Source organism: Vipera ursinii, assembly GCF_947247035.1.
Source record: "Vipera ursinii genome assembly, chromosome: 9".
Taxonomy (NCBI): domain Eukaryota; kingdom Metazoa; phylum Chordata; class Lepidosauria; order Squamata; family Viperidae; genus Vipera; species Vipera ursinii.
Genome location: NC_139523.1, coordinates 12,551,577 through 12,577,072, shown reverse-complemented (window position 1 = coordinate 12,577,072; position 25,496 = coordinate 12,551,577). Strand labels below are relative to the sequence as shown.

The following is a 25,496-nucleotide window of genomic DNA, read 5'->3' as shown; positions in this document are numbered from 1 at the left end:
CTAGGGCAGGGGTGTCAAACTCAATTTCATGGAGGGCCGCATCAGCATTGCGGTTGCCCTCAGGGGGCCGGGTGGGTGTGGCCAGGGTGGGCATGGCCTACTGGGTGGGCGTGGCTAGAACGAGTATGGCCTACTGGGTGGGCGTGGCCAGCTCCACATCGTTGGCATCAAGGGTGCCTATGGGGGCCCGGGCAGGAGTGGGACAGATCTGAGGGTCTCTGGCAGAAGGAGGGTCTCTGGGCCAGGGCCAAGGCAGTGGGGGTCGTTCCCTCACTGTTTCCAGGATGGCTTTGCGGGCCGCATGAAACCACTTTGCGAGCCGGATCCGGCCCCCGGGCCTTGTGTTTGACATGTCTGGTCTAGGGCAGAAATGTTCAAACTTGTCAACTTTACGATGCATGGACTTCAACTCCCAGAATTGCTAGGGAATTCTAGAAGTTGAAATGCATACATCTTAAGAGTTGCCATTTTGATAAGAAAAAAAAACTGGTCTACAGTGACTTGCTTGGGTCAGAAAAACTACTGCTAAATGCATGTTGCAGGGTATTCTTTGGCCAGAATTAGCAGGCAGGCAGAAACCAAGGAACTGTGGGCAGTTATAGGATGGTTGTACAAATAATGTGACTTACATAACTGCACCAGACATCCTGATGTAATGATCATATATCATTTGCACAAGAGGCACATGCAGACATTATAGTTTGTTAAGGACATACTGATGGGGACGGTGACTTTAGAGACAATCAGATTTCTAACATACGCATCATGGTTAACTATGGTTTGTTGACCCAAGCTAGTAGATGAGAAAATTCACTGCAATTTTTTGAGTCAATTATGAATCAGGGAATGCGAGCACAATACTAACCTGATTTGCTTTCAGTTCCAACTGAGAAAGCCACAGAAGGCAGGAATGAACTCACTTGCCCATCGCCACTGCATCCCAAGTTGTGTGGACAGCAGTATGATGCCATTCGCTGTTCTAGAAAAATCCTTAACGGCATAAAATGCTAAGGGCTCCACCTGACATACAGTTCCTTCCTAAAAGATTTTGTTAGGACATACGTCTTTATGTATCTTTTCCACATTCACTCAACGAAAGAAGGCTACATGAAAAGAATCAGTAAAAAGATGAGAAAGGAAGTTCCTATAGATTCTTTAGGATTTAATGACAAAGAAAGGAATAAAAAGAACTGCGCAGTGGAGGTCACAGCAGCAATAAGGGAAGAGGCAGCTTTATCCCAAATCTTTAACCAGTTCATTATCATATTGGTACTGTATAACTTTCTTGAAGCTTGGTCTCCACTGGCAAGGAGATTTTTCAGCAAACACCCCACCTTACCCACCGAGAGATGGGAACTTAAGTTTTCCAAAAGCTGCCACATCAGATAAGTTTACTTGCTCATGTTATATAAGCTGCCAAGCTTCATGCTGTAGCTTCCCACTGTTAAGTCTTCTCTTGGTTTCTTCTGTGTGCAGACAGATGGAAAGTGTGGGGTACCAACCAGAGTGAGTCTCTCTGCCCAATAACAGCTTTCTGTACTTCCCTAACCATGTTCACTGAGGGAGCCCATGTATTTAGCGACCTTCTCATGGTCGTGTTTTTGATGCGTGTACATATTCACCAGCTGTTCGGTGGGGGCTGAATTTCAAACTCATAGCGTGGAAGGCAAGCTGAGTTTCGGGCAGAGATCGCAGCATTGAACACCATTCCATAATCCCTGCCCGAGTTTACATTTTATTGAGTTTTCAACAACCTCTCTGCAAAACACACTCATGTAGGTAATGCTTCCCACCATCCAGCCACACTGGAGGAAGGGACGGGTTACCAGTTGTACACTGCTCACAGACAATGTGGAAAAGGAATCCCAGCTTCTGCTGGGAGGGCAAAACTCAACAGACCACGTTACTTAGGCTGCTTAATAGAACAGGGAAAGGAAGAAATTGTAGCAGCAGTCAAACCCAGTCACTTCTGCCCTCGCTGGCGTATCCCATTCTGTGCATAGTGTGAAACAGTGCAGTCGTTCCAAGTTCAAACGGAGCAAACTAGATTTCCCTTCAAACAAAACAAAACAAAACAAAAAAATAAGGAAGGAGAGGCCATTCAGCTTTAGCTGGTCCGGCAGTGGACCTGATTCTCAGAGCTGTCTTCGTCATCCGAGCCTCCTGACCCACCACCAGTCATTCCTGTGATCCGGTAGCCCATGTTCATCAACATCACCTCCAAGGGATCAGCGTTCATCCGCCTCTGGTTGGCTTGGGAAGCGCTTTCCATGTCTTCTACCACTCGCCCGTTCAGTACTTCGCTCTGCGGAACAAAACGGAAAGAGCAAAGCCCCCCAAGTTGACTACTTGATTGTTCCACTCAAAGGGAACCTTTCTGCCCACCGTTCAGAGAGCAAGTAAGAGAAGCCTTCAAGACAAAAAGTGGATTGTTTGACTTGGTGGTGTAGCATTGCACGATCATGGTTTAGAATTAAATTATAAGGAAATTCAGAAGCAACAAAAGGAAATATTTATTTACCCAACGTGTGGTCATACGGAGGAGTTTGTTGCCATCGGAGGTGGTGATGGTCACTTATTTGGCAGTTTAAAAAAAAAGAGACTGGGTAAATAACTTAAGAGGATCAGAGCTAGCCATGATCTAGCCATGGTTCTGATGTTTCAGAATACGTTTAGTGGGCCACTGTAGAAATCAGAATGCTGAACTAGCTTGACCATTGGCCTGATCTAGTAAATCTAGTTTTACGTTCTTATGGTATATGGATTTGCACATTAAGCTAAGGCAGCCAATGGTGGCTAATTTAACACAGCATACTAAACCCTTGCTTGCTTCAGTAGGGCATGTCAGCCTAATAATACAGTTAGATAATGCTTCCATCTGCCAGATGGATGGGCAGGATTTATGCACATGAGGCCTGTTATCGTCAGGTACGGAAATATCATTTAGAAATCACTCATATTGTGGCTTTTAGTTTAAGATGCTGTAAAGGTTATTTCTGTGCCAACATATGGAAAGGAACTTCATGATTTTTGAGCCCGAGGAGGAAAACATCTCCCTGCCCCCATGTAACTAAGGAGTCAACATTAAAGCATAATTGCCATAGCAAGAACAAAAGTCACTGTTTTGCTTAAAGTTAAAAAAAAGTTGCGATACCTGAAAGATGGTTCATTACAGTGCTAGACAGGTATACAATTTTTCACTGGGTTGAATATTTTGTACACATATCCAATACTGTCCACAAAGCCATATATATTCTGATTAGCAAGATTTGGTCTATATTTTGAGTTATAGCATGATACTTCTGACTAGTCAAGCAAATCTTGCATTAAGAGCTCCTTCACAATGATAGCCCATCCTTCCACCAATCAGGATCCAGAAAAAGAAGCGTATCAGGAAAACCACCAAACCCAGGGAAAAAAATCCCAGATGCCAACCAGCAACCACTCTATGGAAGCAGTCATTACAGGCAGTCCTTGATTAAAGACTGCTCATTTTATGACCGTTTGAAGTTTTGATGGCCATGGAATGGAACTCGCAGTCATTGTAAATGGTCATACTGCCTCCCTTCCCCACCCCCAGTTAAGTAATTACACGTGGGCAGTTTTGGGGCAGATCAGGTTTTTCACGGTCATGCGATCGTGACTCACTTTTGCCGGGTTTTTTTTGCCATTTTTACTGGTTTCTGGGAGGGGGGGAAACAATTAAATGAATGGGTTTGCTTAATAACCCTGGTGTTCGTTTAACAACCACCATGAAAAAAGCCAGAAATTTATTTCTGGTGATGTAAACACCTCAACTTGTGTTAATAATGGCTTCACCATAATTCCGGGCTCAATTACGGTCGTTAAGTCGACTGATTCTCTGTAAAATCATTGAACAGAAATAAATATTTAAAGATATTTCTGAATGTTTTATTCTATGTCTGGGGGGGGGAATGGGGCATTTCAGAGCTCTGCCCTTATAACTAGCCATAAGCCTTTTCCTTTATAGAGGAGGCATCCTCAACTCAGTCAGAAGTTACAGGTTTTCTCCATTGCAGAACAGCACCAATCCTGTAAGAGAAGAGCTTTCTGCCTGATCGGTAGAAGCCCTGTCCCCGATCTTACTTCTGGCCTGGGATTCCAAAGCCGTACCACCGGATCGATGCCACTGGTGGCCAGGAAGCAGTAGCTCGGGTGGGGCTGGAGGCAGTTCACAATCGACTCGTCGCCCTGGAGCACCCGCACCAGGTTAGTTGTTTCTTTCTCCCAGATAAAGAAGGACCCATCGTCAGAGCCACTGAGGATGTACTGCGCATTGCTAGGAGGCAACCGAACAGAGCACGCTTAGCGATTGGTTACATTTATATCTTGCCTTCTGTATGAGATGCACAAAGGGCTCCCTTCTCCCCCGAACCAACACCCTGAGTAGTACTCATTAACTAACACTTAAGACTTATGTACCCCTTCATAGTGTTTCACAGCCCTCTCTAAGCGGTTTGCAGAGTCAGCATATCTCCCCCAACAATCTGGGTGTTCATTTGACTGGCCTTGGAAGGATGGAAGGCTGAGTCAACCTTGAGCCACTCAGAACTGAACTACAGGCAGTTGGCAGAATTAGCCTGCAATACTGCATTTTAACCACTCTGCCACCACGGCTCTTGACTAGTAGTTTGGGCTGAGTGAAAAAGTGACTGGTCCAAAATCCTCCAATCAGTTAGTCTAGCATTTTAACCAAGTACAGGTAGTCCTCAACCTATGACCACAACTGAGCCCCAAATTTATGTTGCTAAGTGAGACATTTGCTCATGCGAATTTTGGCCCATTTTACGACTTTTCTTGCTACAGTTGTTAAATGAATCACTGCAATTGTTGACTTAGTAACCCGGTTGTTAAGTGAATCTGGCTTCTCCACTGACTCTGCTTGCCAGAAGGTCGCAAAAGGGGATCACGTGACCTTGGTACCCAGCAATCGTCCTAAATACGAACCAGTTTCCAAGCATCTGAATTTTAATCACATGACCATGGGGATGCTGCAATGGTCATTAAGTGTGGAAAACGGTCCAAAGTCACTTTTTACAGTGCCATTGTAATTTTGAACAGTCACTAAATGAAGTGTTACAAGTCAAGGGCTACCTGTATTTCTCAGTCTTGGCCACTTGAAGATATATGGACTTCAACTCCCAAAATTCCCCAGCCAGCCAGGAAGTTGAAGTCCACACATCTTCAGGCAGCTAAGGTTGAGAAACACTGTCCTAACCATTGCACCACTTCTGCCAATGCAGATCTCTGGATAACGCCTCCCCCCTCCCGCAAAGGAATCTGTGGAGAGAGCAACACACCACAAAAAAAACCCCTACCCTTGATCTTGAAAAGAGTTTCCCTACCTGCCAAAGAAGTTTGCCTCTTTGATGTCTGTAGTGGTGTTGCAGTGGCCACAGTATCTGAATTTGTAGTCGTAGCTGCGCTCCCTAAGCACCATTTCATCCTCAGATATTGAATCCTTGCGGCCAGTTGCTCGCAGCCAGATGGGGCCACTGCCTTTCTTGTCTTCCCCTGGACAAAATGAAATTGCTAAGTTACTTATTTTTGGAACTTTGGGGAGATACCAATGACGTGAGTCACATGAAAGTGAGATGGGAGGCATTTTTTTTAATAAGTAATAACTGGAGAGACCTGCAAATAGAAATAGAACGAATGTAGTACAAGAAAGCAAAGGTAGTACCAATAATCATAGGTGCAATCCCAAACAACTGGAGCAGCACTTGAACACTATCGGCATTGACAAACTCACCATCAGTCAATTGCAAAAGGCAGTTTTGCTGAAACATGTGATGATACCTCTAACACCATGAAACACAACATCTACCTATTCTGGATCCTTGAAAAGGACTCGATAGGTGGATAAAAATGCCAAATCCAGTCTGAACATCTGGTTGACTGTGTGACAAACAATAATAATTTGATTTCACAAGGACAATTTTCTATACAATCCTTTCTTTCCCAGCTAATTTTGCAGATATGGAACAGAAATTGTACTGTAATACAGCAACTTCACTAGAACCATACAGTGAATTGAAGGCTGAAAAGGAGTGTGAATTTAGGACTTTCTGATCCAAGCGATCCCCATTCTCATTAGTTTCTTTTTCCAAAGCTACACATTAGTCTAGGCCAGGGGTAGGCAACCTCGGCTCTTTTATGACTCATGGACTTCAACTCCCAGAATTCCTGAGTCAGCTATGCTGACTCAGGAATTCTGGGAGTTGAAGTCCATGAGTCATAAAAGAGCCGAGGTTGCCTACCCCTGGTCTAGGCTTACAGCACTAAATGATCAAGGTTTAACTGATTTTCTTCCATTTTTTGTTTCAGATTTAAATAGCTGGTCCCCACGCACTAATGCTTCCCTCTAGGTCAGTGTTTCTTAGTCTCAGCATTTTTTTAAAGATGCGTGGACTTATCCTTCTCACAGGAGTTATTTCTCTCCTCCTAAAATGTTAAAAGCTAACTCCGTACAGTACACACACCACTGTTAAAGGTAAAGGTTCCCCCGCACATGCGTGCTGGTTGTTTCCGACTCTAGGGGCCGGTGCTCATCTCCATTTCAAAGCCGAAGAGCCAGCGCTTGTCCGAGGACGTCTCTGTGGTTATGTGGCCGGCATGACTAGACGCCAAAGGTGCATGGAACGCTGTTACCTTCCCACCGTAGTGGTCCCTATTTTTCTACTTGCATTTTTACGTGCTTTCGAACTGCTAGGTTGGCAGAAGCTGGGACGAGTAACAGGCGCTCACTCTGCTACACGGCACTCGGGATTCGACCCGCCAAACTGCTGACCTTCTGACCGACCAGCTCAGCGTCCTAACCCACTGAGCCACCACGTCCCCTCTACACCACTGTTAGGTATATCTTAAAATTTTACCCCTTTAAGAATAAAGAATCTGTGCTGTTTTCACAGTTAGGGCAGGAGTGCAAGGTGTTGTCTTTTTTTAGTCCCTCACCATTATCACTTTTGGAGAAAAGGGCAGCATTTATGTCCCGGTCCAGAGCATCGCAAGCACTGCTGTGGGCTTGCTCAGGAAACTTTCCTTTGAAATCATCCAAACATTCCAGGGCTTCTGCTACGTACTTCAGCTCAAAGAGGCAGCGGGCCAGGCGGAAGTGAGCCTTCAAGTGGCAAGGGTTCAGGGAGATGGCCCTTAGGCAGTCTCTGAGCGCATCATAGTGATCTCCATCCCTGCAAAAATCAAGTTGGAAATATTCTTTTATTCTCTCACCACCGACAGCACATATTTGCATACTGATGTAGGAAGGTGCCCCTAATCCTCTGAATTAACAGAGGAAGGAAAGGAACTCCGCTAGTCGTGGCTGATTCTAGAGGCAGCGCCCACCTCTGTTTCTAAAGACATTAGTCCAGTCATGTGGCCAGCATGACATCATGGGGCACTGTTACCTTCCCACCGAAGTGGAACCTATTTATCTACTCAGATTTGCATGCTTTCGAACTGCTAGGTGGGTAGGAGCTAGGCGAAGAGAGTGCTCACCCCATCACGCGATGTTCAAGCCTTGAACCTGGGCTGTCAGCCTTCCAGCCAAGAAGCCCAGCATCTTAACTCGCTGAGCCATTGCACCGCCCAGTTATAAGAGGCCAGCCAGTATTTCAGAACCCTATCTGGAAGACCTTACGGGTTGAACTATGGATTCCCTATGTGCAAAGAATCACCAAGCTGCACATGATTCCACAATTCCCTCTAAACAGGATGTTGGTTTTATTTCTGTCATTCTAAGAACCAAGGTAAACCAGATGAGATATAGTGGATGTCCAAATTCTCTCAGCCGAATTCTGTTGGGAGGATAGAAATCTTGTAGGAATGCAGAAATTCCAACTTTCCAGTACAGAATGAATCCCATCAAGCACCTCTGACTAGAGAACAATCCAGAAGATTCCACTGACCTCTAAAATTACACCGAGAGCCTCTTACGGAAAACGCATTCACGTAACCTGGGATCTAGAATCTGTGTGGAATAATTCATGAAGTTCAATGCCAGTTGGCTAGAGATGTTGGTTGTAGCCAGGTCTCCCAGGAAGGGAGAGGTCACTTACCACTTGCGCTTCATGTAAGCAGCTGCTCGGTTCCCATAGAGCATGGCGTTGTTGGGGGCTTTCTGAACAGCTCTGCTGTAGAGCTGGATGGCTTGAGTCCACTGCTGGCAAGCAAAAGCCTCATTGGCCTGCAGCTTAATCTTCTCGAGATAGGGAGGTAGCTCTACCTGTGGGCTGCAGAAACCAAAACTTGGTTCACACATCAATCTAATCCATGATGGGTTTAGCCATGGCTTATTGCATCAACCATAAGCTGGATGGATTATCAAGCAATCAGCTTGCATATGGAAGTCCTAGCAGACCTCGGGTTAAAATGATGCTGCAATAGGTTTGGGGGAGGTTTTTCCAGGGGACCTTTTCCCAAAAAAAGACAAGTATTTTCATCCCGGCCCATGGAGTGCATGCATGCTCGTGAAGTGAACCCAGCTTTTACAGTCCCTCCCCTTCAAAAACTAGGGATATGCAACTGCTTCTTGCTGGATGCAACAATTGCCCCTGGTTGTGGCCAACACAATTCCTAGCCAAGCAGTCTCTGCATGAATGTTTTGTCTAGGCAAGGAGGAGGAGAAGCAGCACTAGATACTGTTGGCACAAAAGGAGGACACCTTACCTGACATGGGCTCGCCCCTCAGACAGCCGGAACCCATTGCTGTGGAGATGGATGCCATTCGACACGCCGTTGGTTGATGTTTTCCCATTCTGCACCTCTGTGGGCCATGAAATGAAGAGTGCTTCAATTTTTTTAGCTATGGCTTTAAACGCTGGGTTTTATTGGAATGGTTTATTTAAGGTATTTTTTATTGCATTCTCGTAAGCCATTCTGGGCTCTTCGGGGAAGCAAAGCAACGTAGAAATAAAATGATAGAACCATAAGGAGTAAAATAAGTCTGAACCAAGGGTAAACTGCAAGTGGCAGATAAGCATTTTTTTTTGTAAAGTCCGGTTTTTCAATTTTGGGGAAATTAGCAACCTGGGAGAAGACCCAGCGCTGCAAGCAAAAAAAAAAAAAGCTTAATCAGTCTGACATCTAATACTTTAGGAGATGGTAAGCTGGGTAAGACTGACTTAGGCAATGGCTAAATTGACCAGCGAATATAGATCTGTATTACTGGAATCCACCAACCTACCAATCTCACTTTGAATGCAATAAGAGGAACAAGTAGTGGAAATAGTGACCTGTTTACTCAGGGAAAAAGCAGAAAGACAACCATCTACGGAAGGGACCTTGGATGGACTGAGGTGGCTCCATTGAGCTTTGTTTGTACTGAGTACAAGCAATATCCGTCTGTCCAACCACTCCAGTGCTAGATGTCAAGATACAGGTAACAGACATGACATAAATATGCCAATTACAGACTGGAGAGAGCAAAAAGATGGAAAAGAAGTAACAGAAACCAGATAGAAATAATTATTGCTATTAATACTTTAGGAGATGGTATGTAGGGTAAGACTGGCTTAGGCAACGGCTAAACTGACCAGCGAAGATCAATCTGTGTTACTGGAATCCACCAACCTACCAATCTCACTTTGAACGCAATAAGAGGAACAAATAGCTGGAAATATTGATTTGCTTAGGAAAGGAAATTCTGGTCACAATTGTGATTGTAAGTTAAGGACTAACTGTATGAGATATGCCCGCAAAATCCCAATATCACTTCTATTAAAAAGGGTATTAAGTGTTATTAACGAGTAAGCTATTCCAACATAGCTCTCATTTCTTTCTACTCTAAACAAACAAGTATTACAAATGCTTCATTCATTGCTTTTTGAAATGACTTGGGGTACTTGCAGCCCTCTCAAGTTTGCATTTTGCTTTGCATTTTCCGCTCCAGTTCTACAGCCTACGTTTCAAAACTTAGCATGTTATTAAATAACCCTGAAAACTATTTGGTAGTGAGCTTCACATCTGCTGGAATGTCTCCTGGAAGCCTGCTGTTATTTTGCAGGTGTTGTGTTTAGTTAATTCACATTTATTCTATCAGTATTAATTTGAATAAGGACCCAAAAGATAGCTCAGCAGATCTGAAAAGCTACAATTCCTGATAATACGTTAGAGCTTGTGGAGAGGACTGAAAAGTGACACTGTGCAATAAAGTGCCGTGTGTGAAATTGTTGGAGCTAGGATGCAACTGCCCTGGCTCTGCAGTTGCAACTTTAGAAATACAACACCAAATAGTCTCTCCAAAATCTTAATTAGTGACCATGGTGACTTGAAATGGAAAGGTAGGGGCACACAAAAATGCCTTGAAAAACAATGCAATGCAACCTCTGCCTTTTAAGAAAAGCACAGCCTTCTTACCTCCTGAAGTGTGGCATTTTTTTGGCAGGAGAAAAGTATATGGCCGCTGCTTATAAGTCAGGTCAAACAAGTAAACCTAAAAATCAAAGAAAGGCAATGAACCGACAAACCACAAAGGAATAGTAATTTTTTCAGCCAGAATTAACTTACAAGAAAACACTGACTTGGTGCTGATGAACACATGTAAGTCTAGCGCAGGGGTAGGCAACCTTGGCTCTTTTATGACTCGTGGACTGGCTCAGGAATTCTGGGAGTTGAAGTCCACGAGTCATAAAAGAGCCAAGGTTGCCTACCCCTGGTCTAGTGGAAGCTACTTGTGCTTTTGTAGGGCAAAGGAAAATGTGCTTTTACAAAAAGGTCTCTCATAAAATGGGATTCAAACCTGCATGAAAACAGCAGAAAATTTGGCTTCATCTACTAAGCCATGAGAAAAATCAATTTCAGTTCTTAGAAATCTAAAGAATGGGTCATCTTTTGCCTCAGGAAGCCACTCTGCCTGATGAGGGCAGATCACAGACTCCCAGCTTTTGGTATTAACGGCTCCCAAACCTCTTCATGAGAATAAGAATAGTTACCTAAGGCCAATGAGGGAAGCTGTATTCACTTAACGACTGCTGTTGCAATCATTTGCTTAACAACTGTGGCTAAAATGCCATAAAATTGTGTGCAATTTACTTAACAATTGCCTTAGCTTAGCAACAGAAATGCTGGTCACAATCATGGTCATAAGTCAAGGACTACCTGTATGGAGTCGGGGCAAAAGATTTGCAGGCAAATTCTGATCAGGGGAACCTGATGCTGACTACGGCAGAATTCCATGATCATTTATTTTCTGACTAATTCATTGTAGACCTTCATCAGCTTTTGCCTCTGCAGTAGTCATTATAGGAACAATTTGAGAAAGCAGCAATTACTGGGTGCAATATGTCACATTCAGTATAGTGGTGATGGGTGTGGGATGGCTAGAACAGCTTTGAAGTGTTGGGAAATTTATAAATGGATTGAAGGCCGTCTGAGGTTGACCATTTACATGTACTGATATTTCACAATGGCTGAATCAGCCCAACTGAGTGCTGAAATCAGCTCAGTGAGATGTTGAAAGCAGATGATTAACAGAATAGCAGAGTTGGAAGGAACCTTGGAGGTCTTCTAGTCCAACCCCATGCTCAAACAGGAAACCTCATACCATTTCGGACAAATTTTATTTATTTATTTATTATGGGACTTATATGCCGCCCTATCTCCCAGAGGACTCAGGGCAGCTAACAACAATAAAAAACCAACAGTACAAAAGTTAAGAAAAAATTAAATAACAGCCCCAAATATTAATTACACAGTTAAAATAAAACTTTTAAAAACCCATCATCAATCCAGGTCAGCCTGATGGAAAAGGAACGTCTTGAGGTCGCGGCGAAAGGACCGGAGGTCCGAGGCCATCCGAAGCTCAAGGGGGAGTTGATTCCAAAGGGCTGGCGCTCCCACAGAGAAGGCCCTCCCCCTGGGGGTCGCCAGCTGACATTGTCTAGCCGACGGCACCCTGAGGAGGCCCTCTCTGTGTGAGCGCACTGGGCGATGGGAAGTCGTCCCCGGCAGCAGACGGTCCTGCAGATATCCCGGGCCTAAGCCATGTAGGGCTTTAAAGGTAAGTACCAGCACCTTAAATCAGCACCTTAAATGGCTGTCCAATCTCTTCTTTAAAACCTCCAGTGATGGAGCACTCAATTCAACTGGTCAATTGTTCTCACTGTCAGGAAATTCCTCCTTGGTTCTAGGTTGCTTCTCTCCTTGACTAGTTTCCATCCGTTGCTTCTTGTCCTGCCTTCAGGTGCTTCAGAGAATAGGTTGACATACACACACCCACACCCCGCTTCTTTGTGGAAGCCCCTCAGATACTGGAACACTGCTAGATTACCTGTTCTCCTCCCATGTTGACCAAGAGCTCTGTGCCATCTGGACTAAAAGTGACGTAGGTAGCTACCAGAACTCTCAAACGGTTATTGTAGTCGGGTAATTTCACTGGAAGATGCCCTACAGAAAAACAAAAAAAAACAACAAAACCCCAAGCACAATTAATACGTACAATTGATGGAATGGACCTGCTTAGCTAAGTGTTTGCAAGGAAATACAAAAATCCATTAAAGTAATAAAAGAGCCACCTCCATTTATTATGCAAAATCCACTTTCAGCAAAAAAAGAAAAAAGAAAAAAAGAAGAAGGCATCAACTACTTTGCAGCACAAGCAATCAACAGCTAAGGATCCATCTTTACTCCACCCAAGTGCAAATTGCTCAAATAGACTCTCCTGTCTCACCATAAGAGGCTTTCCCCTCCCCCTCCACCAATAAATAAATAAATAAATAAATTTGTTGAATACACTCAAGCCATCTCCTGGTGGGGCACCATCCAGAGATAATTTTACCTGCTACGTAGTACTGAGCAGCACCATCTGGGAGGGGTTTCTGTCGATCACAGAAGGTATGGACCCCCGCAGCCGGGTTCTGTTTCATGGTTTTTCTAGCCAAAAAAGAGAGAGGGGAACTTCTATTTGTACATACATTTTCTCCTCAAGACATTTCTCCTTCTATTTGTGAGGGAGGAAAAAAAATCATGACAGCCCAGGCATATTAGAGAGACAAAGTTCACATAGTTATGTCAACATACTGGCGCACCTCTGGTAGATTTTGTAAATTTTACTGCAACAGACTGAGATGTGTAGCATCTCAGATTAACAAACTGACTAGGGCAGACTTTTTTGTGAACTGAACGTCATTAAATATTATTTGGAGTTACAGGAAGTCCTCGACCTACAACTGCTTGTTCAGATAAGGTTCAAAGTCTAAGAAAAAAGTGATTTTTGCGATCTGTCCTTGCCCGAGCAACCATCATACCATCACTGCGGTCACATGATCAGAATTCAAGTGCTCGGCAATTGACTTGTATTTACAACTTGAGACCCATATGATTGCAATTCACAACCTTCTTACCCTGTTTCTAACAAAAAAATATCAATGGAGGAAACTGGATTTGCTTAATGATCACGTGGCCATAAAAATGGGTCCAGCACAGTAATGACTTGCTTTACAACCATCCTTACGACAGAAATCTAAGTCCCGATTGTGGTCTTAAGTCAAGATCTACCTGTACAAGCATATATATCTGCAAGCTAACAAAACACATGTGTAGACACACACACTAACACAAATACAGACACACACACAGCGAAGTATAAATTTTTTTAAAGAGAAATAATATGCAATATTTTATAATGATTACCTGCTCTTCCGCCCCCCACAATTAACTGTCTATGTTTTCTTCCAGCCGTAAACAAGAGTACATAAGTGTATATGTGCTTGTGCAACAGGGTATCTTCAGTCATGTTAGATACGGTAGTTAAAAAAAACCTAAGATTATATGGAATCTGAATGTGTTGCTTGCTGCATAGATTCAATCAAAAATGTTTTTTGCACTTCAGAAGTTAGCCGTCTAAGTTATCCGTCTTCACTTCTGTTACCTGTGGTTGTGGATCATGCGTATGTCATAAATGCGGACAAAGGGCCCGCTAGCTCCCACTGCAAGGTAGTTATTGTCCTGGGGATTGACGGTGAGACACTTTGCCTCCACAAGCTGCCCACAGTATTCTGTTAGGTCTATCAGAACCTCTGAGTGTTTGCTATTCTCTCGCAAGTCGTACTGTCTAAAAAAAAATAAAAATAAGGAAGAATGAAAGTTATTAGCAGGCCTTCAGGAATCAGAAGCAAACAGCAGGATCACACTTTGACCCCACCATGGAAAAGTGAATTAAGTAATTATAAAATTAATTATTAAAAGCAATGTATCGGTGGATTGATCAATTCTAATTTCAATAAAATCATGTTTTAGAGCAGGGGTCTTCAAACTTGGCCCTTTTGACTTGTGGACTTCAACTCCCAGAATCCCTCGGCCAGCGTGCCTGGCTGAGAAATTCTGGGAGTTGAAGTCCACAAGTCATAAAAGGGCCAAGTCTGAAGACCCCTGTTTTAGAGGATCATCTTAATACAGAGTCCTGGTTTGAAGCCCTACCATAATTTATTGGTTTGGCCATAACATTTTTTGCAAACACAGTAATTAAAACACAGTGGAACCCTAAACAGGGTTCACACAGAACACCAGAGAAACTGTACCTGATTAGCCCATCTTCAGCCGCACTCCAGAAGGTGTTGGGCCACATCGGAGCTGTGGCAATACGCTTGACTCTGTTTTTGTGATCCCCAAACATATGGATCGTTTCTTTGACAGTCAAGTCATGGACATGCACTTTGGAATCAGCGGCCCCAGTAATAAGTATCCGGTCCTCTGCATGAGGCAAGAACTGTGGAAAATAAGCGCGATATTTTTTATGGCGAGAAAGACTTTCCTACGGGTAGATAAAAAGACATCTTTGGAGGAGCAAGTCATTCAAGAGCCAGAGATTATTGGCTTAGAAGTCAAGTATGTACTCATCCTAACCTCAACATTTAATTCTTGACAAAACTATTGTAGGTAGCCCTCGACTTATGACCACAAGTGAGCTCACCATTTCTGTTGTTAAGCGAGATAGTTGTTAAGTGCGTTTTGCCACATTTTACGACTTTCCCTGCCGCATTTGTTAAGTGAATCACTGCAGTTGTTAAATTGGTAACACGGTTGTTGAGTGAATCTGGCTTCCCCCATTGATTTTGCTTGTCAGAAGGTTGTCCATGACCCTTGGACACGGCAACCGTCATAAATATAAACCAGGTGTCAAGCATCTGAATGTAAATCGCGTGACCATGGGGATGCTACAGCGGTCGTGTGAAAAATGGCCATAAGTCACTTTTTCCAGTGCCACTCTAACTTCAAACGGTCACTAAACTGTTGTAATTCGAGGACTACCTGTACTTAGTTATTTTACCACCTTCTTCCAAATCCACCCACCTTGACAGAGAATATGTTTGCTGTATGCCCCGTGTGCATGGAAAGGAGTTTCTTATGGTGCAGAGGATCCCACACAATAGTGTGCTGGTCATCTGAGCCCGAGGCCAGCAAGCTGAAAAGTCAAGAGAGACACAAATGCGTTAGCAAACAACTGCTGTAAACCCGTGTCGTCAAGTGTGACAATCTAGAGTAGTATTTCCCAACCTGAGCCACAACACCCAGCAAGCATTGGGGTACACACCTTAAAAGGGCTAAGGTGGAGAAACAATGATCTAGAGCAGAGGTCCCCAACCCTCAGGGCCACGGCCCATTACCGGGTCGTGGCCTATTCGGAACTGGGCCACATGAGAGGTTCAGTATGCACGAGTGCATGTAGCTCAACTCGTGCGAGCCAGTGTGCACACACATGCATGCACAGCTCCACTTGCAGTCAAGCTGTGTGTGCATGCACACCAGCCCACCACTCGCACAGGCCAGTTCCCCTGCCGGGGCACCAAACCACAAAGGTTGGGGACTGTTGATCTAGAGCCAATGGGGACTTCAGAGTACTCAAAGAACTCTCAAGGAGCAGTTGTCAATGATATCTGTAACTTGGCTCAACAGGAATCCATTCACTAGGGTGGTAAGTCAACAAGATATACCTCCAGCAAATACTATTAGAAATTCTCCCCTGGGCTACACAGGTTTTCTATAGGCATTCATAGAAAGCGCCTACTCTTTCTTAAGGATACATTCTTATTCAGATTAAAGCCTGAATTAAACATAAGAGCCATCCAACTCTTGCGGTGCTCGAAAATATAACCCATAGGCTCTGTGTTCTTTATGCAAAACATTTCTTCAACCTTCAGCAAAGCCTCTGAATTATATTATGCAATTATTGACATATGTGTTTATTGCATGAGATACTTATAATAAGTTCTGCCTTACTGTATGTCACTCTTCCTAAATGTTCAAACATAACATTGGGTGAAGTAAAATTTAAGAATGGTCTTCAAGGTCAAACTAAGGTGGTCCAGCAACTCCCAGACCCTTCTCCTAGCTTTGGAGACAAATCTATTTTCAGAGACATACTTACTTTCCCTTTTCATTCCATTCAAGGCAGTTGACACACCCAGCATGACCCTAAAAAAAAAAGTCAGAGCTTTACCAATTTCGGATTTAACACTCGCTCATAAGGATGAAGTGAAATCTACCATATTTTGATGTGTCCCATTTTTTCTTGCAGTTTGAAGCTTTGCAGAGCTTCCTCTCAATTGTGTTCCATTTTGCTTCCATTACTAATCCTAATGCATCGAAGCCTATGTGTGTATCTTCTGAATAAAACCTCCTACATCATGATTCAAATAATATGAGTTAACGTATGGGCAATGGGAATGATCTCAGCTTACACTGTGAGGTAAAGAGAGAAGTAATGAATTCTAGAGCATCTCGTGGTTTATTCAATGCTATTTTTTAATTGTATGGTCAGCAAACCACGCATCCTTAATATTTACAAGACTATTTTTGTAATAGTGCAAACAGGATGAAACTTTAACCCTTGCCTTATATTAAATATAACATTAAAGCATGATTAATTTAGGAAACAATACATAGAGGTAGTCCTTGACTTACAACCATTTGTTCAGTTACCATTCAAAGTTCCAACAGCACTGAAAAATTGGCTTATGACCGCTTTTCACACTTACGACTGCTGCAGCATCCCCATGATCACGTGATCAAAATTCAGGCACTTGGCAACTGGCATGTACTTATGACAGTTGCAATGTTCCGGGATCATGTGATTCACCTTTTGTGACCTTCTGACAAACAAAGTCAATGGGGAGGCCAAATTCATTTAACAACTGTATTACTAACTTAACAACTGCAGTAATTCACTTAACTGTGGCAGGAAAGGTCATGAAATGGGGCAAAAATCACTTAACAACTGTCTTGTTAGCAACAGAAATTTTGGGCTCAATTGTGGTTGTAAGACAAGGACTACCTGCAATTTTACCCCTACACAGGGTTACCTATAGTAGAGTCTGATTAGGTGTGGGTGTCTTTCCAACCTAATAACTTCTAAATACGGATTGAAGCTCCCCTCATTCTCAGTTGCCTCCAGATTATCACAATATCTCAACAAAAGAGAGGGATAATTTAAAATAAATTAGATGATGATTACTCCTATCCCGGGGGTAGGCAACCTTGGCTCTTTTATGACTCATGGACTTCAACTCCCAGAATTCCTGAGCCAGCCAATTCTGGGAGTTGAAGTCCACGAGTCATAAAAGAGCCAAGGATTTTCCTTGTTATTTTTTCTTTTGGGGAAGGGTATTAACATTTTAACATTTCACTAGGAATGTGAAAATATGACCCTGCTTGTTCCAATTCCATTTTGAAATTGCTTCTATTCTTCCTACTGGAAGGATTCACCATAGACCAAACTGGGAAATGTTGCTAGCAACTCTAAATTTGGCCCTAATAAACAACTGGTCTAGGGACGGCAGTTATAGAATTCCCCATAACAATCTCAGGCCTGGCAATCCAGTCACACTGATGTTTGATAACCTGCTAAGATAAAAATTGGGTGATAATCGTTTGCCTGGGGATCAGCAAAGTAAGGCCTTCCTATTATCTTTTCAACCTGTTAAGTATGAATGAAATACGTTAAGAAAAAAGTAGGGGAAATAAGATAGAAAAGCTTAGGAATAATTAACTTTCAATAGACTAGATACAGGGGTAGGCAACCTTGGTTCTTTTATGACTCATGGACTTCAACTCCCAGAATTCCTGAGTCAGCATAGCTGACTCAGGAATTCTGGGAGTTGAAGTCCATGAGTCATAAAAGAGCCGAGGTTGCCTACCCCTGCACTAGAAAATGCTTTACAAATCAAGAAATTATTTTTTTTGCTACCGTGACCATCTTCCACTTACTTGCAGCTCTGCTTCCAAGCCCAGACGCTGAATGAAGGGGTCGGTAACATGATAGTGTCGCTCAAAACTGAGGGCACCTTTTTCCTATAAAGAACAGATAAATACCATTAATGGAGAAGCCTTAAGAACAATCTACATCCAACCATAATTCTTCAGCGTACGACACAATTAAGGAGAATAGATACATTTGATCTTCAAATACTCATACAAATATAATAATATCCAGGCCCATCTAACTAGCCCCTCCCTGATCTACTCTACTGACTGACTTTTTCCTGAAATGCAACAGTCAGAACTGGATGTAATAATCAAAGTGAGACTAATCAATACAGATTAAAGCGGAGATTTACTGGATTTATGGTCACCCACTCCAAAAGATTCTGGCTCGCTTTGATTTGGGAACCATGCATGCTTTTATGAATGCAGCTTAAAATTGCATGTAAAAATACCTGTTTTTAGATACTGACATACATTGTTTCACATTCAGCTTGTTAACAAGTGAAATTGCAGAACCTTTTCTCCTCATCTATTCAGGTGACCCTGAGGGCACAGATAAACCTCCAAGTGGCCTCAACGACTCTCAGAAAGAGTGCTAACGATCAGATGACTGCAAGGAATATAAATCCTTCCATTCTCCACCATTCATTCAGAACTGAAGAAGCTTCTTAGATGAGAAGCGAAATGTCTTCAAGGAAAAACAATTCCGGTTGCCTTTTGAAAAAGCACCTTCGGGACAACCATGACCTGGACGACTGAGAATCTCCATAGACATTTCATTTCCATCTTCCAGAGCATTAGTTATCCCTCCAATTTTGTGTCATCTGCAAATTCCCTCTCTCTCTTCATCTTCATGTATCTATTCACCTATTTCTATCTCTTCATCCAAGACATTAAAATGTTGAACATTATGGGCCTCAAGACTAAACAATGGGGCACAAGACTTGATGTCTTTTGCATTTTGATGAAGACAGATGAACAACATGGTTTCCTAAACACCTCATAGAAATGTCATCCAGTCGGCGTCTAACGAGCTTGCAAATCAGAAGATCACGATAAGCAGTAACCACAGTTTGTCAAGTTTTCTATAAAAAACCAGGGAGAATAATCTGAATGCACAATAGCAGAAGGGAGCGCCTAGGATCAACAGGAAGGATCTGTTGCAAACTGCTCAGAGCTCTTTCTAACAATGCAAAGAATGAAAAAAAGGATGAATAAGGACCCAGCAGCTTGTTCCATTCATTTTGGGCATGACTTCTGGCAAAGACACAAAGCAGTCTCTGACGAACAAGACAAACAAACAGACAGGAGCAACAAGAAAATCAGTCCCCAAGATGGCCTATTTAAAAGCTATCCTCCTCCACTTCAGCTCACCCTCTAGCAAAATGCTGTTCATGACTCTTTAAGACAAGAAGTACCTTGAGCTGCCTGCTAATGAGGTCTCTGGTAATATTTGCTTTTGCCATCTTCTCACAATAGGGCCTATGAAAGCAAGTTAGTGATGGTGTTGCTGTGAATCCAAGCATTCCAGCAGAGTTCACGTCCATTGAGAAGGCATGGTAATTACCTGTAGTTTGGAGGGAAGTGGGGGAGGAGAGAGGAGAAAGCTTTGAAATTATTTATACATCAAATTATGGAGCTGTTCTAGCCGAAAAAGGGAAATTTTAATCTTGAGGTTTTCAAATATTTCCCTCAGCTGTTCGATTTCTAAAGCTACCTACATCCCTCTCCATAGACGGAGTTTTGGTCTAAATTCTTAGATAATACCGTAGTTCTCAGTGGAAAATAAAATAAAATACGCTTCCCACCCAATGGCTTTCAGGAGTTTTAAACGATCACTCAGGGATCTCATTTTAAGACATCCACCAATTTTCAGGATAAACACTTATATGGTGACTACAGGAACCATATAAAATAAAAAGTGACTATTATGTGTACAATACAAACAACTCTGTAGTCAAGATTCTTTTTTCAGGTAAGTTGCATTCAAAAATAAATAAGAATTTTCTTCCAATGTTGAGAAATGGCACAACAATGCAGAATGTCAACGGAATATATACAATCCTGATAGCTTCAACATCAATACTTAACACAGACAGCCAAGAACTGTTAGGTTTTAGCCCATTGCAAAGCTGTTCCCAAAAGCACTAAGGATATCAAAGAACATCATTCCATCCTGCCGTAGCGCAGCAGAATTGATGAAATATTTGAAGACCTCTGAAATATTAAGGATGGAAGCTTCCTCTAACAACTACAGTGATGAAATTGAAAAGAGAGGTACATTTTGGAAGATGAAACATAAGGCTTATTATATGTTCCATTCATGACTTCCATGGTGAGCTGGAAGTCATTATGGGTTGGATATTGGTGATCAGGAGCTTGCTGGTGTGTTGCTATTCTAATCATTCACAAAAGTACCTAAAGAAAAAATAATTGTTATTTTATTCTCACAATGTTTTCAGCTAGCCAGGCTATACTGGTAGTTCTTGACTTAAAACCATTTATTTAGTGAGTCTTCAAAGTTATAATAGCACTTTAATCAATCATTTATCACCAATCTTCACAATCATTGCAGCAACCCGGGTCAAATAATCAAAATTTGGGTGCTTGGCAACTGCCATGTTGCAGTGTCCTGTGGTCATCTGACTGCCATTTGTGACCTTCCCAGATGGCTTCCAAACAAAGTCAATGGGGGATGCTGTATTTGCTTAGTGACCGTGTGATTCACTTAACAACTGCAGTGATTTGCTTAACAACCTTGGGAAAAGGGTCATAAAATTGGACATGTCTCAATTAACAATCACTTTGCTTAACCACAAAATTTTTTGTCCCAATTTTGATCATAAGTTGAGGATTACCTGTACTGATAACAAAAGTGTACCAATCAAATAATAATAATAATAATAAAGTTGGAAGGGATCTTGGAGGTCATGTAGTCCAACCCCCTGCTCAGGCAGGAAACCCTATACCATTTCGGACAAATGGCTGTCCAGTCTCTTCTTAAAAACTTCCAGTGTTGGAGCATTCACAGCTTCTGGAGGTAGGTTGTTCCACTGATTAATTGTTCTGTCAGGAAGTTTCTCCTTAGTTCTAGGTTGCTTCTCTCCTTGATTAGTTTCCATCCATTGCTTCTTGTCCTGCCTTCAGGTGCTTTGGAGAATAGCTTGACTCCCTCTTCTTTGTGGCAGCCCCTGAGATATTGGAACACTGCTATCATGTCACCCCTCACCCTTCTCTTCATTAGACTAGACATACCCAATTCCAGCAGCTGTTCCTTATATGTTTGTCTCCAGTCCCCTAATCATCTTTGTTGCTCTTCTCTGTACTCTTTCTAGAGTCTCAACATCTTTTTTACATTGTGGTGACCAAAACTGGATGCAGTATTCCAGGTGTGGCCTTACCAAGGCATTGTAAAGTGGTATTAATACTTCATGTGATCTTGATTCTATTCCTCTGTTAATGCAGCCTAGCACTGTGTTGGCTTTTTTGGCAACTGCAGCACACTGCTGGCTCATATTTAAGTGACTGTCCACTAGGACTCCGAGTTCCTTCTCACAGTTACTACTATTGAGCAAGGTACCCCCTATATTATACCTGTACATTTGGTTTTTCTTGCCTAAATGTAGAACCTTACTTTTTTCACCACTGAATTTCAATTTGTTAGATAGCGCCGAGTGTTCAAGTCTGTCCAGATCCTCCTGTATCTTACGCCTGTCTTCTGGGGTGTTGGCTATTCCTGCCAGCTTGGTGTCGTCTGAAAATTTGATGAGTTTCCCATTCATCACTTTGTCCAAATCATTGATGAAGATGTTGAAGAGCACTGGGCCCAGAACAGAGCCCTGGGGCACCCCACTACATACTTCCCTCCACGTAGATGCGGTTCCACTGAGGACCACACGCTGAGTACGGCCAGTCAGCCAGCTACGAATTCATCTGGTGGTGATTCTATCTAACCTGCATTTTTCTATCTTATCAAGTAGAAGGTTGTGATCTACTTTATCAAATGCCTTACTGCTCTCAAAATTATATTTAACATGAATACTGTTGCTATTGAAGTATATGGTAGTAATCATATTATTTAATGGGGAATTGATTAAAATAAATATACCCTCAATTAAATTTAATTTTGTTTCTGGTGCTGCTCATTTTTTTTATAATGCACCCTCTTCTGACATCTTTCAAAGAGCCCGTGCAGCTCTCAATCGAAAAAAGATAATACATCTGGCTTTAGAAGATGCCACAAAATGTTTGGAAAGTAACTACAAGTAATTTTTTTTCTAATACTTGCCTAATATATAAGCAATTTAATATTTTACATATGTAATCTCAATTACAGAGGCATTCTGCAATGGATTAGAAAACAATTCTGTAGGACTGCTAAGTGTAGTTATCTGTCTCCATAGTTTAGTCTTGCCTGACAAAGTCATCTTTCAGATATGTAACTTAAATTCCCAGAATTCAAAACCAGCGTGCCTGTTGCTCAGAATTCTGGGAACTGAATTGTAGAGTTTCAGAAGATGAAGAAAGGTGTAATAACTAATATAATTTGCTCCCAGAAGAAGCGATGACAGAAGGTACTAATTACCATCAATCTGAAAAATGCTTTTCTAATGACTATTACTTGGAGAAATCATTTTTAAAGTTTCCCTTCATATATTAAGTACATTGTAAAGCTATGGATGCTAAAAGTTGCTATTGCAATAAGAGAAAAAAATAGGTTGGGGCTTCTATGTTTTTAGAGCAACAAATGAAAACTTAGTTCTTAAGTCAATAGTCTGACCTGAGCTCAGAAGGCCCACCACATGATATACTAATCTCAGCCAATCTCAATGTATATACATGGTTGTACTTTGACAATAAAGGTTCATTCATTCTAAAAGATTTTCGATTCAATTTTCCCGTTATAGATACCATATTCCAGCTCTCATATTTCTGATAAACCAAAATTGCTGGATCAGACATGTGGCTTGGGTTATTAGGGTGAAAGAAGCCTCTTAAAAATACAGAAGCATTTTTAGAAGAAATTCATTTTTAAACACGGAAAATTAAATCTTAACAAAAAAGTATCAAAACCAGAAAAACAAACTAGAGAAATACAACCCCCAACTCATAATTTAGGAATATATGTATAAATTTGTATCTTAAAGGGATCCGAAAGAAAGTTTAAGGATTCATATAAAATGGACACACATAGGTTGAGTCATAGTTTGTTGAGCAAGTCACAATTGGATGAGATCACACATGTAGACCAGAAATGATTAACAGTAATTACTGGGGGCACACAAGATTCTATAACCCAAATAAAACAACAAAGCATGTGATGCTCATCATAAATTCCGGCTGGACTAGTTTTTAAAGTTAATATTTAGGCTTCTAGTAAAAGTTAATAGCAACACTATTTTTTGGATATGTGCACATGCTCAGCCCTGAAAACATGGCACCAAGGCAAAATAAACCCAAAATATAAATTAGAACAATGCAACAAATGTTTTACCTTAGCAACATAGCCAAGAGTTTATGTTTCTGAGAAACTGCAACAAGTGAAGCTATTTACGAATTTATGAAGCCAACATTTCGGATAAACCCCTCCAAAGCTACTAATATACTAGCAAGCCCCAGGATGACAGAATCTGTATTCTCACAACACCCTGAACCACAGAGAAATTAATGATGTCTTAGCATTTTGGCCAAACACAGCCCTATGTGATTAATTTATGTTTAAGTAAGTCATGCAAACCAAAAATCACTTCCCCATAACAAGATCCTTAGTGTGATAATTGGTAGAAATTATAAGCCACTGAAACCCAATAAGCTAAGAAAGACATTAATCACTCAAAGAGTAAATCAGGCTTTTTCAAGGCCCGATTCTTATGTAACACTAAGCCACAATCAATACAACTGCACATCAACCCCCAAGTCTAACAAACCCTCATTAATTCCATGCAATTTCAACTCAGCAACTGCTTTTACGAAGAATTTTGACTCTCACTACAGTAAAGCAGGGAAAAGCTGCAGCATGGAAACAAACTTGACAGATCAGTGCTAGGAATATTGTACAGTAGGAGCAATAGGAAGTGAGCAACAGCTTGTGCACATGCTCAGGAAATATTTCAGAATGCTGTTATTTTCATTCCACCACAGCTGGTTCAACCCAAAGACTTGAGTCCACAAGAAACCTACACCCCTGCCCCATTCATTGTAACACCAACAACCAGCACACAGACTAGGTAAAAAGCTCTTCCAAGAGAGAAAAGCAGGAGTTTGAGAGAGCAGACAAGTGGCCGGGGAGAGAGAGAGAGAGCTGTGGTGCCTTATAAGTATTTGCTCTACTTCTCACTTTCCCCGCAGAGTGCACTTTAAAGCACACAGTCTCCTTGCTCCTCTGCCAGAAGTTTTTGTGGGGGGGTGGGGGAAGGAAGTTTGGGCTCTCAAAGATGCTTCACACTCAGTAGTTCCTGGGATCCCGACAGCATCTCCTGGAAGATCAGGATGGGGCAGGAGACACCCATCCCAAAACTCTGGAGAGTTAGTGCCAGGCTGGCGAAAGGGGGCAAAGTTGGATGCAACCCCCCCCCCCGCTGGAGGGGAAGACATTTCCCAAAAATCTTTGGCAACAGGAAAGCAGGTGCCCCAAGATCTTTTTCTCTCTTGGAGTGGGGGGGGGAGGAGACCAGTGGCAGGGTTTTTTTTGGGGGGGAGGCAGATTCCCAGCCCACCCACCATCCCTTTGGAATCTGCTGGGAAGAGGCACGAAAAATTTGGGGGACAAGAGACGAGAAATCCAGGGGCGCGGAGGGGGGAGGACGACGACCACGGACCCCTCTGGGGGAAGCAGGAAAGCCTTCCTCCTCCTCCTCCTCCCCCTCCCCCCCGTCGCTCCCCAGCTGCAGAGACTGCCTCTGCCCCCCCCTCGGCCGTGGCTTATGGGAGTTGTAGTCCAGCCAGCGGAAGACGGGCGGAGGCGGAGGAGGAGAGCTCCGGAGTTACCTGTCAGGCCTCCTCAAGGCAGGCTCAGCAGCCGCAGCAGCCAGTGGACGAAGCCCCCGAACTTCCATGCAGGGGGCGGCCTGACCCCTGTGCCAGGGCAGGGGCCCCTCCAGGAGGTGAGAGTGTGGCTGGACGGCCGCCTGAGCCGCTCGCCAGGCAGAGCGGCACTGCCCGGCCCGGCCGGGACCCGAGACCTCCGCGGCCCCCGCCTCTGTTTATCCTTTCCAGCTGTCTCGGGCTCAGCAAGCCCCCAACGCCGCCTCCCCCTCCTCTTCTCCCTCCCTCCCCTG

At 42.8% G+C, this 25,496-nt stretch overlaps 1 protein-coding gene across 1 annotated transcript; it reads right to left on the bottom strand.

Annotated features, from left to right (window-relative positions):
- Window positions 1-1,141: 1,141 nt before the first annotated feature.
- On the bottom strand, window positions 1,142-25,496 carry WDTC1 (WD and tetratricopeptide repeats 1). The gene is made up of 16 exons (XM_083369855.1): window positions 25,207-25,496; window positions 19,638-19,786; window positions 18,223-18,306; window positions 16,385-16,431; window positions 15,310-15,421; window positions 14,538-14,725; window positions 13,889-14,071; window positions 12,797-12,891; window positions 12,290-12,405; window positions 10,378-10,453; window positions 8,689-8,785; window positions 8,079-8,252; window positions 6,976-7,211; window positions 5,367-5,535; window positions 4,108-4,300; window positions 1,142-2,305 (listed from the first exon to the last, which is right to left on the bottom strand). Exons 2-16 carry the CDS (start codon window positions 19,764-19,766, stop codon window positions 2,108-2,110), a joined length of 2,097 nt encoding a protein of 698 aa, XP_083225981.1. The 5' UTR covers window positions 19,767-19,786; window positions 25,207-25,496; the 3' UTR covers window positions 1,142-2,107.

What these genes read in the sequence shown, in the direction of transcription:
- WDTC1 (XM_083369855.1), bottom strand. Translation starts at nt 19,766, where the DNA reads ATGGACGTGAACTCTGCTGGAATGCTTGGATTCACAGCAACACCATCA. An exon ending in GCTTGGAAGCAGAGCTGCAA is followed by an intron (nt 16,432 to 18,222) that starts GTAAGTGGAAGA and finishes TTTTTTTTTTAG; the next exon opens with GGTCATGCTGGGTGTGTCAA. An exon ending in GCTGAAGATGGGCTAATCAG is followed by an intron (nt 14,072 to 14,537) that starts GTACAGTTTCTC and finishes ATTTTTTTTTAG; the next exon opens with ACAGTACGACTTGCGAGAGA.